The sequence below is a fragment of the Formica exsecta genome, unplaced genomic scaffold, assembly GCF_003651465.1.
Source record: "Formica exsecta isolate Colony F162 unplaced genomic scaffold, ASM365146v1 scaffold105, whole genome shotgun sequence".
Classification (NCBI taxonomy): Eukaryota; Metazoa; Arthropoda; class Insecta; order Hymenoptera; family Formicidae; genus Formica; species Formica exsecta.
The window spans coordinates 791,821-809,639 of NW_021848390.1; the positions used below are offsets into that span (position 1 = coordinate 791,821).

The 17,819-nt window shown below is 34.8% G+C and overlaps 1 protein-coding gene across 1 annotated transcript in view; it reads right to left on the reverse strand.

Moving 5' to 3' along the window:
- Window positions 1–17,819, reverse strand: part of LOC115233481 (cell adhesion molecule 3-like) — a 90,191-nt gene that overhangs the window by 30,739 nt on the left and 41,633 nt on the right. The window contains exon 4 of the mRNA XM_029803951.1: window positions 8,885–9,008. Coding sequence (XP_029659811.1) covers window positions 8,885–9,008 — 124 coding nt within the window. The remainder of the gene's footprint in view (window positions 1–8,884; window positions 9,009–17,819) is intronic.

A 17,819-nucleotide genomic window follows, 5' to 3' on the forward strand; every position in this document is an offset into this window, starting at 1 on the left:
AATTATGATATTATAATTCAATTAAACTTAAAAAAAAATTAAAAGTTTCAAATTTAAAAAAACTAATTTTGTCCATCTATCTAGAAGACAAATATGGGAATTCAATTTTATATGAAACGATCTAGCTGGCACTTGGACCATATATAAAGAAATATATATACACGCTTAAACGAGCGAGCAAATATATGTACTTATTCTATTTATACACATACATATATATATGCGTGCGGGTGTGTGTGTGTGTGTGTGTGTGTTTTCCTTTTTTCTCGCCAACTTTCAAATGCAACGGAGAGTTTCGCAAATAAAAATAAATGGTAACGTATAATCAAAACTTGCAAAATAAAATGGATTTATTGAAATAAATATAAAAAACATTTCCCTTCCTTTTAAATAAACATTTCTTTAATTTTTAAACTGGCACAATCAATCTATATATATATATATATATATATATGCGTGAGGGTGTGTGTGTGTGTGTGTGTGTGTGTAGTATATGGCGTATTTTCCATAGTAGTCCATAGAAGGTCGATGCAACGAGTTTAAGAATTATGCGGCGGAGAAGCGAGTCTTTTGGGTGCTTGCAAGGCAGAAAATTGGAACACTTCTTTGCTATTCGAGTTTATGGAAAGTAGTGCAGATATGTTTACTATGAGAACTCCCAATTTTGTAACCGAACTAAAAGCTTTTGTATATTCACGATAAGAATTTTTTTTACAATCAAATAAATTTATAAAATAATTGCATATATTCCGACAGTTTCCGACTAATAATACTTTAGATAAAAATTACTGTTATCAAGAAATGTCAATTTATCTATTGGACATAAAAACCGAATTTCTATATTAAATCTTTTAAATTTCTTATTACAATTCTGTTACAGCTATTACATTCGTTAGAGAAAACATTTAGAATTTCCATATATTTTTTTTAATGTATGAATTAAATATATTTTAGTAATATATTAAATATATTTTTTTTACATGTAAATTATACAGGAGAGATGTCGTGTTTTATAATCTTTTCATTTTATATTTTAGTGTGTAATAACTAGTGAGTTATTAAAAATTATTTAAGAAAATGAATCTTGGGAGCGATTAAAATAGAGAGCTACCTAAGGCAACATTAATATCATAAGAAATGCTTCTTGAAAAAGAGAAAAAATGATTTTGATTTAAAATATTTTTTTCAGTAATGAAATCTGGAAGTAATAACGTGGAGAAAATAGGATACCTTAGACGTGCGCTAATTCATTACAGTAGCAATGTATAGCCAATGTGTAGCCAGTAAATTATTAAAATACGCAACGCAAATGCGAATTATATTGTATCGAATGAGAAAAGAATGTACGTCAAGAAGTGGTCAGAAAGATAAATGCCGTTACCGAAAGGTTACGTACTGCTACATAGTACTGATGCGGGAGAAATCCGCGCGGTACTAAAAGTATCCGAAAACTTTTCAGGAAATACTTTCCGCAGATACGATAAAACTTTGCACAATTGTGAGGAAATAAGAGCAATGTCTCTCGTGATCTACCTTTGAAGATTAGTGACAGCGTTGAAGACGCTATATAAATCTACAAATAGAAATAGAACATATAGAAATAGAACGGTATAAATAATAAATTATGAGAAATTCCGCGGATCTAATTAAATAGCACACTCCACATTTTATTAATTATACAATGTGCAATTATTATATATATTATATTTTTTGGAATTAATTTAGCAAATAAGTTATATTTATTTTTCATTGCGTTGAAGTAAATGCTCGTCGAAATTAATATAAACGTTAAAAATGAATATACTCTTCTAACATTTTCGTCTTTCTTAATTACTGATTCAATGCATACTAATTTTAAATTATATCTTTTTCCGTTCTATTTAAATTTTCAATGAAAATAATAGAATAATCTGTCGTGACGTTTAGTTTTGTTCGTGTCACGCATTCTTAGCGAAAATGACAAATAGAAAGGTTCGCCTACAAATGGAATATATCTATATTCGCGAGAAAATTCAGGGCAACCGAAGCAGAATCGAAAAATCGGATGACCGAGCATAAGAGAAAAGGTCGGGGCAGTACGCCCTCATATGTCTGGGGAAATTTTATTACCGGTAGTAACACGTCCAGAGATTTTTCCAACAGCGGAGAAGTACACACAAACGCGTCTCCAGAAAGAGCGGAAACGCAAGGAAAGAAGGCGCACCGGCCACGATCACGTGGAGGAAGTCACGAAGTATAAACGACGTGGTCCCTGCACGGCAATGTTGACGTTTATCTCGTACTAAAGGCGCTGTCGGACATAGAGTTCTTACGCCGACAAATCAATTTACGTCCCATGAGAAAAGTTTCGCGAAAACAAGAGAGGAAATGACGGCGAGCAGCGGAGACCGCGAGAATCGTATTACCGTCGACAATATTTCCCACCGGCAGCAATTCGCTCTTCAAACGGTCTGTTTTGTAACGATAAGCTAATAGGTCAAGGTACATATTTTGTGAGGGAATATTATTCGAAAGAGCTGTTGATTTAAATCGATCATGACTCACGTCCATTTACGCTAATCCTGATTAAATCAATCTTACGAATTCTGTGCTTTTTTATTACTAACATGAGAAAAACAGTAATATGAAAAAGTTTAATTGAATTTTGTGATTCTTATATCTCCGTGTGTATATTGCATAAGAAGAGCAATAATCCAAAAAATAATAATCAATTGTTAATTCAACATTAATTAATCAAAATTAATTGATTAATTTGAACAATTAACACACGACTTTTTAACACGACTTATAAAAACATATAATTTAATTTATATTGCAAAAAATATTGGTGAAAATAGAACTTTGCAAGAAAGACGAAGTATTCAACTACCAGATCCAACTCGGTTAGCACGAAAAGAGTCCATAACTGGCGGTTTACCAAAGCGAGTCAAAAAAGCATGACAGCGTAGATAGAAGCACATGATAACTTGCTCAAAGCATCTGAGATTGTTTGTTGGCTTCGGTACGGAAGTTTCACGTAAGAGTCGACCGAGGAAGAGTAAAAGAGAGAGAAAGATTAAGAGAAGGAGAGAAAAACATAGAGAAAGGGATTAAGAAAGATAGAGGAGAGGTTTTCTCCCTCTCAGAAGATAGGCACGCATTTCTAGCACATTGCGAGAGATTCAGCTGTTGATTCGTTCTCGATGAAATTTCAGACTCGAGTTGGCAGGTAATTTCAAAGCTGCGTGCTTCTCTCTTTCTCTCTCTGTTTCCTTCTTTTTCTTTCTTTCTCTTGCTTACTTTATATCCCATGTGTCCTCCTCTCACGGCTTCGCCGCGTTCCTATAGGGTACGTCTTTTTCATCATTTTTCCAAGCACCTCGGAATCTCTCTCGGTTTTACGGCGAATTAACGAACGCCTTTCAGGCAGGCTGCATCCGTGCCCGATGAAGGTAAACGCGATTACACGTGCGCGCGAACGGGAGAGATGAAAACAATTTTTATATTAGCTGCTCTTCCACATTTCCGAAAACGTAGAGATATTTGTCCGGAACTACCCTAAGCTGCGAGATTCGTTAATACTACTTTATTATTCGCATTACTCATTACTTAGAATATAAGACATGTGATGAAATAATTGCAGAATGAGAAAAAATAATGTTAGCTTAATTTCCTAATTGAGCGGTCTTTTCTTCAAACTGGCAAATTAATGACAAAAACAACAATAAAAAAAAGAGAGCATAGAGTTTATGAAAGCATAGATATATGATAGAAACTGTATAAGAAGTGTTTAACGATGTTCAAGTTTAAATCATTTAATATTAATATAAAAATTGTACATCAAATCACGTTTCTTATATGATCATAATAATTTTGATTTAACCACGATTAGAGAACAATTAATATTCAATGAACGATTTATCACATGCAACTTCGAAAAAGAAGCAGAGGAAACAGAATGAATATTCTTGTTTATATAAGTCACGATCAAAATCTCGACGTTAGTTTCGCGATGTTCAGCCATCAAATGATAACGTCATCTTATAAGCCATGTCTCTTATTGAAGTTCATCAAAAATATTTAGTGCACATACAAAAGAATTTATGTTAGAATATGTTTAACTGTATTAAGATTTGTCTCACTTTACTTTATAGAGTAATGCGGACAATTTTTTTTCGTCATCTAATCGGTAAAACGTTTGTTAAACCAGAAATTAACTTCAGCCAAAATAAATTTTAATATGTTATATATCATTACTTTAATATTAACATTAAAGATGAATCAATTATATTGTTCAATTTTGCTAAATATATTTCGTACTCTAATAATAATTGAAAATTATATTTATTTTATAGATGTTTTGTAGGCGTGTAAAGAAAATTGTATGTGTGCATGTGTAAACAGATTTATAAAAATTATAAACAGAAATTGTAAAAAACTCTATTTACAGTAAAATATAGAAAGTGAAGTATTTTACAGCCCTCCTTGTTCGCTCCACTTACTAGATTAACGACGTTATATCTCTTTAAATTTTCGTGATTCTTTACACTTTAATACACGTCAAGAATCAGGCGCGGAGAGAAGAGGCAACAACGGCCGACGGACATGATCGCTTTTGTCCACGGAGAGTTTTCTTTGTCGATATCGGAGAGCCATTGGACTGAGCCAGATTAATAGTCCGCTCTCCAATACAGGAGATTCGAAAGATCGGCGGCCCGGCGGGCGAAAGGGATGAGCCGATTCGGCTCACGTAATGCTCGTTACACGTCGGACGATATTAACGAGCGCCAAGAAGAGCGGAACTTTCGTGCCATCGAAAACGTGAATCGGAAGCGGACGCACCGTCTCGGGAATCGAGACGATCGCTCGCAGCCGGAACGGAGACCGTCGATCCTCCCGTACTTTAGAGACACGGTAGTTTACTTCATATCTCACGCGTACGGCCGATTTCTCCGACGAAGCTGTCGTGGTCCGCGGTCATTTCCGCCGGCAAAAGGATCGAATCGGGGCACCCGAAAATTACCGCACGAATCCACATCTGCACACTGCACGAAATGTCTCAGAACCGGACGTCTTTTCATCCTCAGAGTTCGTGACACATTATATATATATATATATATATATATATAAGACAATTTTTTCTTGCTTAAAACCTTATGGATAGAACCGTTTGTCTTAAATTTATGACACATATTATTTTTTCAACTAATCTTCAAATAAAAATTTGCTAATTTCCTGTCGAAATTAATCAAGAAATAATTTTATTGTACCTCTCCGTGGTGTAAATAAATTAAACAATCCACAAATATAAAATGGCTAACTAGATCTTAGATACTTATTGTGACAATTAGATCTCGAATTATTTTTCTATGCCCGCAATATACATAATATTCACAACGTTCAATAATATTCGTTATTCTCGTATATTCTTTTTCATACTTCTTTATCACTAATAGTTACCTGTCGTAGAAAGAAAAAGAAATTGTGGACGCGTATTCCCAGAGAATAGTACTATATTCTCGTTTGTCTTCGCGTTGCGCATTTGGGCGTTTCTATTACGATGGTTCTTTTTATCACAAAGCATATTACCGCGATCGCGTGCGATTTCCACGATTGCCTAAGTCCGTCTGCGGTCATGACAAATGTGTAGTCGGATTTTATTCACATTGTTGTTTACTTTGAGTGCGCAGCGCTTTATTCCTACGCGACCTTGTTTATATACATATACATACATGCAGTGTTTTCGAGCACGCGTCACGGACACAATCTTCCGCGACTAGAAATAAATCGAAATATTTTACACGAATTTCTCACGCGACACACATTCCTCACATTTGTCCGATTCGACGCTTCTCTTTTCGCGATGTCTACATTCTTTCTCGCCCCGTACCGTGCCTGGTGTAATTTTACTTTAATCTCTCTTCACGAGAAGTGACGACACGATTCCTTTACGATCGAACGAGCAATTAAACTCAGTTAAACTCAGTTACCTTAGGTTATTCGATACGCCATATGTAGGTATATGTGTATGGATTTTTTCTATCGATGTCGTCAAATAATTTTTCAATTATCAGATGCTATCGATAATTGTTCATTAAAAATTTCTTTTTTAGGTCAAAATATGAGATTTAGTACCGGTGTAATTGAAGTAATCTGTATATTTATAACATATAATTATAAATTGGAAATATAAACCGAATAGTTTAAGGTCAGAATTTTATTAGAAAATAATAGTATCTATATTGCTTTCAGGAAATATACATAAAAAGACGTGGCAGAAATTTACATTTTTTTCTCGAAATTAATAATAAAATAATAATTAACTAATAATTAATAAAGTAATAATAAATTAATAATTAATAATATTCTTCTCAGAATAAAATATTTAGGAAGGGCGTAGCAGAAAGAGAAAACAGAATATTAATAATTTAGATGTTCTGTGTAATATACTTGAAACTTATTAAGATATGCTTGATGTACTTATCTACCGCAAAGCGTCCTACGTCAAAGCAAGTATGTAGTCGTAAAGGTAATTGCGCTTTACAGCTTGTCCCGTGACACAAAAGGATCGCATCTATAGATATTAAAACGTAAGATAAGAAAACAGACAAGGAGAGAGAAAGTTTATATAGTTATCTATCTTATTTCTTATCTTGCTTCGCGTATATAAAATGTTAAAATTAAACATGCGCGAGTAAACTTGATGGAAAGAAAAATTGCAATATTGTAAGATTAAGATTACATACGAATGGGATTTTTTGCACTTAGAAATAATTATTCGCAAAAAAATGGAGATAAACCGTGTTTAAATTAGAAATGTTGTATGCATATATATTCTTCTATATTAAATAAAATTGACTTAGTACTCTTGGAGAATATATGATATATTCAATTGATTATATTTACACAAAGTATTCCATTTGCTGACATTTCCTTTCATTATCTCTCAAAGGCTTGTAAATTATGAAATCTTATTACGTACGTAATTCAGACTCATATAGATTATCTGAATTTCTAAATTGCTATATAAGACCGCATTTTTTATGTGATAATTTGTCAAACAGCTATTATGAATTGATATCGATGAAAATTGAGCGGATTAAGGTTGAGCGACGTGGGTAGCCCCTGTCAAATGTGATTAGCCAAAAAAACAAGCTATAAATTTGGTAGCAACTCGATTTTCCTGTTTCACGGACACGTAATCGCATCACCGATGTCGCGTGTCCATTAAAAACGCGGTCGATCCTTTTTCAATGAGCGTATCGTGACCTATATCTGTTGCATCACGGCACGGGAGCAGGATGCATCACCCTCATGCAATCTCTTTTCACAAAGATCTCTGAATTCAGCCTCATCTACTTCGTAATATAAAGAGTAGATTGGCGCCGCTAAATCTTTGCGGAAAGCCGTAAAACTTGAGCGCTCCCATGTACGTTGTTGAGTACAATGGCGGTCTATGATATACGATGCACATTCCCTCGCGCTATACGAACCACACCGCCTGATAGTGTACCCTAGTCTATTTCTTTGCCAAATCTATATAAAATGGGACAAGGAAAGTACATTGATAACGTGATATATGATTGAATGCTTTTGGTGATTTTAAAGTCTAAATTATGTTATGATCTATTTTAATAATAATAAAATTAATAATGTTTCTTCCATTTTATACTTATTATCTCAAAAAGAAGATATAAGATATATATAGATCCTTAACTTGTATAGAAAGATCTCATTACATTACAGTAAAGAGATGAGAGAGGAGAAGAGATTGAATTTATTATATATCTTCGCGCACGTCTTCATAGAAAAAAAAGAAACTATATGATGAATTATAAGAGTGTAAAGTAATAATGCTTTATAAGGGCATAAAGTTTATTTTATCCCTGAGATGTTAGAGCTATATAAAAAAAAAATTTTTACAGTGATACACAATATGATTATGCATCGTCAGATGGTTAATTACGAAATCGAATTAATCTATGCTTCTTTGGGGATTAGATGGCAAACAATATTTTTTTCTCGACGAACACAGATATTTTTGTTGCAGGCAACAGAATTGTCCGTAAAGCTCGCATGTTAAGCTCCTTGTCGAAAAAACCGTTTCCGTTTATCGAGCGACGGGACAAATATTTTCGAAACGAAGTTTGCTCATCGTTCGCGGTTTCGTTTGCGAGAGAACTCCCGATAGTTCTCCCGTCGTTCCGATTTCTATAACCTGTGACGTTAGAGCAAATTTTTCGTCCTCCTTCTTTTCTTTCCTTCTTCCCGCTACGTATGCTCGAGCAAATCGAAGATTTTTCCCTGAAATTGGTATCGTAGATCAGGCCGAAAGCTCCACTTTGTTTGACCCGGAGGCTCTCCAACCTGTTACCCGGCATCTCGGATATATCGACGTTTAAGACGTATCTGCAGGGGGTTGCCTTCGAAAAATTTATCGGGTACTCGCGATAGATTTCGAGATTTGTCTCAAAATTCATCGTCCATGACGCATCGCTGTGATGTGGCGGTCTTCAATTCGATTTATTTGTCTGCATCTCCAATCGAGTTCGAATTTCATTGAATGATTTATCGAAACGGATGTAAACGTAAATCTAGGTTTAAACTAATCCGTTCCTGTTAAAATATTTCACATTCGGATTACATACATCTTTTATCTGTGACATACTTATTTGCTTCCATTTACAAGCGTCATTCGCCAATTTGTCAATTTTTGAATTTCAAAAACGTCTACATGTTTATGACAAAGATATCCGATACAAAGTTTACCGATTCTTTTTTAGAAGCGAAATGCTCTTAATCAAATGAAGGACATTGTATACGATGAAATGTTAAAGATTCAATATCTGAAAACACACAATAGCACACTGGAATATAATGAGATACGAGAGGGTATTTTACTCACGTCAACTTTAACACCATTGACGAGATAGGTGTGGCCTTCTTTTGTTTGTAGTATATATTTGTAGAATACCTCGTGGTCCTTATACCATGTAATAGCATAGAGATTGTCTGCTCCCGGATCGTATCTGAAACAAGAGATTAAACGAGACACGTTATTAAACGCATGTCACAACTGTTGATCGAATAATTAATAGATACTAAGCAGATAAGCCTGAAAGCTCACAACTACCCTTCATTGTTGTGACTTTCTATAAAATACTATATTCTATATATCATGTTTTAATAATTCGTAATTACATCGCATTTTTTTTTAAATATGTTACAATCTCCCCCTCAACTATTAATTTTTTAATATTTACAAAAAATATGCATTAACGTCCTTAAGGAAATGATATTTAAGTATGGATACTAAGCAGGCAAAGTTTTTTAGTTTCTAAAAGTTGAAACATCAGATGCACGGGAGAAAACAGTCAATCCGTCCGAGAGTTTGATTTAACAAAAAGATGCTGCAAAGAGTTATTAAGAAGCTTAAATGTTATTGCAATCATTTCTCACAAATAAAATCTAAAGATCTTATATGATTATTATTATAAATGGCGTTACAAACACACATGACAAGTTTGTGTGCAATATACATATGTGCTGGTGCTCGTTCCATCATCTCAAATCTTCATCATAGATTGGCGGTGAGATCCTGGGAGCTAATTGTATGGGTTTTTGTATGGCAGACCAATATGCCTACCTTTGCTACTGAAGAGTACCCCATCCATCTATTCACAAGCCGCTTTTACCATGGACGCAATTTACGTATCCAGGGACTAATCGGTTCTGCGGTTCATTCGGTACAATAGAGACGAGTCGTGGAAACGAACAGGTACTGACGAGTCGGGAATAAAAGTGAAATGAACTCGCGCTCCATTCGTACGCCGGCTTCAGATCGTATCCTTAATTGCTCCTCGTTCGATTATTTCTATTGTTGAATCGCGCTATTAATTGAATCGGTTCTCTCTCGGTTTTAAGAGTAGCATAAATATATTTTTCGGACCTCGAACTTTTAACGTGCTGTTTATTGTTGTACAATTAACAGATTGCCAACGAGCGTTTAATTTGGAGCGTCTGTGGCCTACTCGATATATATTTATAAAGTTTTAATAGTTTTCCGGGAAGCAATTTACATATGGACGTGCATTTACATATGCGGTGAACACGCGTTAATATTTCCGAGTGCATTAATATCACGCGATTAAACATTAATCTCATGGCTGCGCCTTGTACGAAATAATATTCAAATTGACACAAGGGAATACTGTTTCTAAATACATTTGCGACTGTGCATTTTCTAGAACAAAAAATTACAAAATTCGTAAAATCTTTACAACAACGCAGTTTTTGCACATGTCCAGTATCCAAAAATATGCATTATTTTGTGTTGATAAGTTATTAAAATGACAATCATATATATCATAAAGCTTCACTGATGAGAGAAAGAGCACCGTTTTAAAAATCGTTCGCTGCGAAGGCTTTTCATGTTTGTTCGAGATAGACGGGTCCTAAAGGCATCGATCATAAGCGTAACATTTCCAAACTCAAAAAAAAAACATAATTCGACGTTCATAAATTGTTTTAATATGATTACGTTCAACAGGAAGAAGAGATTGAGGAGATTATTTTCGTGTGACGAGACTCGAATATGGAGTAAATAACAGTGCAATAATTCACCAATATACGTGATCAAAATACACTATCGCAGCAACCTATCATTTTCTTAATCGAGAGTTATCCTTATTGCATTCGGAACAATAAATCAAAAATCAGTTGCCTGTATCGTAATTTTCGTAATTGTCATACATATTTGCGCATCCATAGTGCTCGATAAAATTCTTCGCAAGATATACGGATTTTTAAATATATTGTTATTAAATAAATGCTCTGAAATTATTAAGTCAAAAGTTAATAGACAAAATGAAATCGTTATCGATAATTACAAGTAATGAAAGCATTACTGTGTCCCTCCTTTGCTCGAATAATAAATTAGTTGCAAACTCGAGTAACGAATTCATTTTTATATCTATGTCCATTCGCAATTAAATTCTACCTTTGATATTATGTTCGGAACGATTGATCCGGTCGGAAGAGGTACCTTACTCCACGACCGCGCATTTGTCGTTTTCGCTATAATCGCCGTTCTGGATAGTCTTCCCCACCGTTCCATCTCGTTAAATTGCATTTCAATAGAGTTTCTCAGTCATGCTCCGATAAACCTTTTGAGCGGTTAGGACAAAGGGAATCTCGTCTTCGACCCCGTCATCGCCATGTTCTTACGAGTGACGCGTTTGCAAAAGTAACCGTATGCGCTCTCTTTCGCAATCGGTTCATATTCATCAAACGAAAATTTATCACGATATCCGTTGCCTATCAGAATATAATCTTGTTAAACAAACATTTTTAAAAATTTAATGAGTATTTGGGCATCTCTCAAATAAAAATTTATCCAAATTTTTTTTCTATATTTTGATGTAATTGGCCGATATTTAAACTCAGGATTTAAGATTTTAAATTTAGATTAAATATCAGAGATTTAAGAACGGCTTATAAATAGAGAGTTTATCCTAAAAGAGGAATGTATATAATGTAGTGATATTATAAAATCGGTAAACCCTTTAAAAAAAAAAAAATCTTAAGAGAGAGAGAGAGTTGTTCAAAAGGTTTTAAAAAATATACATGTGTGTGTTACTAATCTATAATAAAATAATTTTACAAGTATAAAATTGATGCGGAGAAAAGTCGCGAAAAAACACAGAAGAAATATATAATTAATTTATCTCTCTTATACCTTTTCCAAACGTGTTGTTTCAATTACGTAATTTATATTATAATAATACTAAATCATTGTAAAGCAACTTTCAAGATAAAGCAATTTTATTTGTTAAAACAATCGAACATTCTACAATTAGAATTTGCAAAATCTAACGAAGAATGCAAAAATAAATACAGCAAAACAAAGTTCAAATATCAAAGCCTTGTTCCAAACTATAAGATTTAGTTTCACAGAAATAAGATAGTCTTTGCAAATTGCACTCGTCTTATGATCTCGTCTTCTGGTTACATAACACAATCCATTCGGAACAAACTGCTATCTTATTTTTGCATTATTCTAACGCGTAGCCAGTAATATGAAAAAAAATCGTACAAGGAGATACAATATATATTAAGGTACCATCTGTTTACCGGTATGTATTGGGTCGTTTCACAGAAATAAGATGCAATCGAGAGCCACATGGTCCGCAACGAAGATTCGCGAGCGAGCAAAGTGTACGAGTAGCGTCGGAGAACATTATTCCCCGAAGAGAGGATCGCGCAGTAGGCGGTTCTCCCGGTCGCGTCGGACACGTCGGATGCGATAATGCACGCTCGGTCTCATTGCGCCGTTGCACCATTGCACCGTTGCAGTGACGTACCCTAGGGGAGCATTCCGTGGGCTGTATGTCGGTGTCGGCGACGGTTCACTACTAACGCACCGCCACCCTCCCTTCCTACCTCATCCTGGCACAAGCAGCAAAGCCCTGGAAAAGGGATTGCCGCATTCGAGCGTAGGTGCACAATTTCGAGCCCTGCGTCGTGGGATTGATTTGCATTCTCCGGCTCATTTGCTGGGTCGTATCCTGCGGGATTTCTTCCTCCTCTTCCTCTCTCTTCCCCCCCCCCCCCCCTCTCCTCTCTCTCCTTCTTGCAAAGATGGCCCCCTCCTTCCCCAACTTCCCTCATGCGGTTTGACCTTCGCCCTCCTCTCCCCCTCCTCCCCTTCTGGAAAGTCAACCTTGCTGTGAGAGCAGCTCAATCAAGGTGTATGTACAGTAACGTATCTAAGGAGGGTACGAGGGTACGGATATACATAAATATCGATACGCGAGCGCGATCCTCAAACCTATTTCCATATCTCGCGTGAATTTTATTATTCCACGCTATTGATTATCAGTCGTTGAGATTGAGATTTTGCAATTGAAATAAAAGATTTCTACTTTTTAATTGGAATCTTGAAATTGTTTGTAAATATTTGTTTCGCGATAGTTATCAAATAGCTAACGTATCTCGCAAAAGACTTCTCTCTCTCTCTCTCTCTCTCTCTCTCTCTCTCTCTGAATTCCTACTTGTTCTTCTCTTCTTCTCGTTTAATCTTTACTTTTCTTTCTTTCTTTCTTTATTGCTTATACGATATGTTTTTTCAATCCTTTACGCGCCGGTCTCGATTTCGCCGATCTTTTTCAACAAACATAAACTTTCTCGCATTTTTAGTAAAGTGTTATTTATGTGCTGCTTTTATTCTATTCCTTAAATTTTCTATGTTTCTTTGAGTTTTTAAAACAAAAGAATAAAAATTCTTCACCGGATATAAAGCGTGTTGTTGTATCTTTTATTTTAATTTAAAATTGACTCGATAAATTGATGGCGCTCATGCAGACCAATAATCTGATAGCGCTCATGCAAATCGTCATTTGAATTGGAAAAACCAATAATCTAAATATTATTTATTATATTAATATTACCATAAACCATTATATTATCCCGTTTTTTATGTATTCAGACATTCATACCGTCAAATCCGTGATGATATAATTATATAATTTTAACTTTAGTTAGATATATCCATTCCTGTTATTTAAGTTTTATGAATTCATTCAATCGTCCAATTCGTTTATTATGAATACGTTCAACGAATCGTGGATTACATCCATATAACAATATTTTAATAATTTATATGGGTGATGTGCTGTGTATACATAAATATTCTTTTATTTAAAAGCGCAGAATGGCGTACAACGGCAATTATATTGTTTGGTGATGCATGACAAGATTCGAAATCAATTTGCTCAACGCTAAATCAAGTCGTACCGAGATCGTTCGGTCTAATAAGATCGAGGAAAATGTCGCAATGATAAATGAGATTCGCGGGGCAATCGAGGCGAAATTCTATGATTGGACAGCGTGAGAATGGAGAACTGTGGAACTCGAACTAGGAAATTCTCTGTGATGAAATTATACGGAGGAAGGAGTACGCGTTATAATGTTAAAGCTAACGTGCAGCGATGAATCTTCGCCTTTGGGATACACTAATCGCATAAATCTCAATTGCGGAAAGTATATTAGAGTCGATCAAATAGATAAAAGTGAATGACCGTTCTTCATTTTTACTTTGTTAATGCAAAATGTCAGGATTTAACTTTGAAATAGAACTGAAATAGAAAAATTAAAAGATTCCAGAAGACAGTGATATTACGTTCTCTTTGATTAGCCATGTATTCCCATTCGGAATGTCCAATAATTCAATTAATGGCAAATTAGCGGTATACTGGCTTCAAAGCTTTATCGTGTTAAATAAACATGTAGAGGATATTAATTAAAATGAGGCTGTCAATCTCGCGACAACTTATGCGCGTCCACACAACAGATTGGTACACAGACGTGACGATACTCAATAATTTCGGTCGCATGATTTTCTACATATTATCGCTAATGGAAACGCGATTAGTGTAATCAAGGTTTATTGTTATTGTATCACGTGTATTGTTTCTCTTTTTAAAACATGTACAGGCCGCGCTATCATAGATGTTAAAGCAGGATTTACGAATCCATAATAATTACTTGATTTGATTTACACGTATAAGAATTTAATTATCATTATTTCAATGTAAATGTTGTTTCGTCGTTATTTAATTATATGTATACATCTTAACAAAATCGATGTAAATTGGATGAATAGTCAAATAAAAAAAATTATTAAAAGAATTGAAAAATGTCATATTCATATGAGATTCTCATTTAAAGTTTCTAAACTGATTTAATTCTCTACGAAATTTCAACGTAGAGAATCGATAATGAACGGTTTAACGATTTAGACGCGGGCGTGTCAGGAATAATTTTCGCTTCTAGAGAGGTGAATTGTACGCGTGAGAAATTGTTGCTGTAGAGGTAGTAATACGTGGAATAAACTGATCGGAGAAGTGCGCCGAGAGAGCAAACTAATTTGTGATTTGTGTGTATATCAAAGAAGATATTTCGTCGCTCGTGCCCCGTTTTGAATGTTCATTCGTTTTGCAATTGATAACGATTGCCGATACATTGATCATTTTTAAATGGATAAGAAAAGATTTATTTGTTTAATGCAAATGTATTTTCTGTTTTAATTATCCTTTATTGCCCGTCGAGACGATATTATTGATCTAATTCCTCGATGCTTCGTGATTTAATTAATTAAATGGTCTGTATAATATACACATCTATGAAATGTGCATATTTGATGATTTGAAGATGAAAGATTCGGTAAATATTCCAGTAATTCTTGGAAAAGAGGTAATTTCCCTGCAAAAGAGGTTTTCTCATCTCGATATACTTTATGCATTTTAAGTTCTTCATTCCGCCCAAGATATACAAAAATATGTGTATCTTGCGCGAATCGAGAAAATATTCCTTTTTCGAATATTTATCAAAAATTCTTAGATAATAGCTTTTAGGTAAATTAAACGCAATATCGATCGTTACAAACGCTATATTGCTCCATCCGATATCTTTTACGAAGCCCAGTTACGTAAACGTGAGACAGCGTCTTTCTTTACAAGAGTCCTTCCCAAGTATCCGCACGTAATGTAACACGATTCAAAAGTTCTAATTAAGCATGCAATATAAGGTACAAGTTTGCAAAATCTATGCAGAAATCTAGAAGCTTCGTTACATCTCTGCTGTTTGGAGAAATGAAACGTCAATATCGCAACAGATCTCGCTAGAAGTTTCTGCATCTGACAAAATAATTTTCAAAGTACAGCATGTGGCCGTTTCCTCAAGAGAGACTCGTATATCTTCGCATTGAAGATACAAGACTCATCAGTTAAATTAAATGTATCAAATCGATGTGAATTACATTACGCCACGCGCGCGCGCGTGTGTACATATATATATGTACTCGTGATAACAAAAATTACTTTAGAGAAAACATGAAATAAAGCATAAAATTGAAAACTGGATTAACTCAATTTTTTTTATATCGTTGGTAATTTAAATCTGCACTCAAATGGTAGATTAAAATAACATGAAAAGTAATAAAAGGATAAGTCAAGAACCAAAATATGGAAATCATGGGACAAAAGAGATATAGCCCGTAGAATTTTCTTTTCCTTTCGTTCCCTCTTTTCTAACTTGTCACTTTTAATATTGTTGTATTGTACATCATCGCCTTAATACGCAGCCAAGTGTAGGATCAAGACTCAGCCTTTACGAGAAAAAAGAAATGGCTGGAAAGTAGCGCCATAATACGAAAAGTATATCTTTGTTCTTTCTAGAAAAAGGGAGAATTAGTATAAAATGTCGTAAGAGCAATTTCACAGAATAACATGATACACTTCAAAAAAAATACTGATTTTTTTCTCCTTAAGATAAAAGACAGTTCAACAACAAAACAAAACAATCGTATAGATTATTTCTTTCTTTGTGCAGAGAAAATAAAAGAATTTATCAAAGTAATTAATAAATTTAATCGTTAAAGCTACCTTTAATCGAAAATAAAATTTTTATTAATTTTTCTATTAAATTTAATAGAAAATTTCTTTATTTGATTGATGATTCTCTAAAATACAAACTTCAAAATTTCGTTTCTTACAAGAATAATTATACACAAAAATTAATTTACATCAAGATTTTACTTGTACGCATTTTTGCAGATTATTTAGATTCATCAAGACACATTCTCTCAACGATTCAATTATTCCTGGACTAATAATTAATCACATTATTCATCTCTGCCAAAAGGAATGATATACCTTCGATTACTGTAAATTTTGGACGTGGCAACAGATTATAAAGAAGGCCAGGGGGAGGAACGGAAAACCTGGCGCGATTACTTCCACCTGTTTTCTTCTCTTTCTCTCACTTTCTCTTTTATTGCTGTCTCAAGATTTCATTCGCTGCCGCTGGATCGGCGTGCCAGTCGGATTAATGTTTCAGAAATTCAATTACGAGTTCCTTGACAGCTGTCTGAGTCGAGTAGGATCCAATTAATGCTCGCGATGCAGTCGTTGTTCCCCTTCTCCCCCGGGTTCGTTTAAAACATCGAACTGAAAGTGCCGCGAAGACAAGTACAATAACGCGCGTGAGAGAGTACGGCTATCTTATAAAATGTAGCGAAATGACGAGAGCAGGTTGAAAAGCTGAAGTGTCTCAGTTTATACGATAGTCGATGCGACGTCGAGCCACGTACTCTAGGGAACGCCCGGCGATAGAGGGCAAGAGGGTAAAAGCGTGAGAGGGTCGCCGATCGAAGGGAGGGAACGACGCTCCGTTCTACTTTCTCCACGATTTCTCGAGACATGGTGGAAAAAGCGTGTGTTCCAATTTGCAGGCGCTTCGCGCGCTCTCACAGTCTCGTTTACGACGTTACGTGGGAAGCATATTGTTTCCTCTGGCAAATACGATACCCGTTCGGCGGCGAATAACGTTGCGAAAACCGCGTCATGCAATACGACAACGTTCAAATGTTTTGCACGCGATAAAGATGTTAATTGCAACAACAATCGCGTCCCAAAATACTAATTTTCGACAACTGTAAAAGTATTTTTAACGCAATGCATTGTGTTCTTCAACTAAAAAGATATATTTATCTCGTGTTCTCGCGCTCATGTCTTTATCAAAAAATAAAGATATATTGCAGGGAGTGTGCACGACATATGTATGGTACAGATTAACGTAAAGTGCTTCTCATGCGACGTACATATAATGACACTGCGTGCCATATTTTATGGAATTTGCGCAAAACAAGTATCCGCGTCATGCTTTAATGCATAAATTCTGTCGAGCCTTTCGAAATACCGTCGCTGTTATCCATAAATTAACATGCTATCCATATAAATACATAATAATAAATAAATTCTTTTAAAATATAATAAATATTA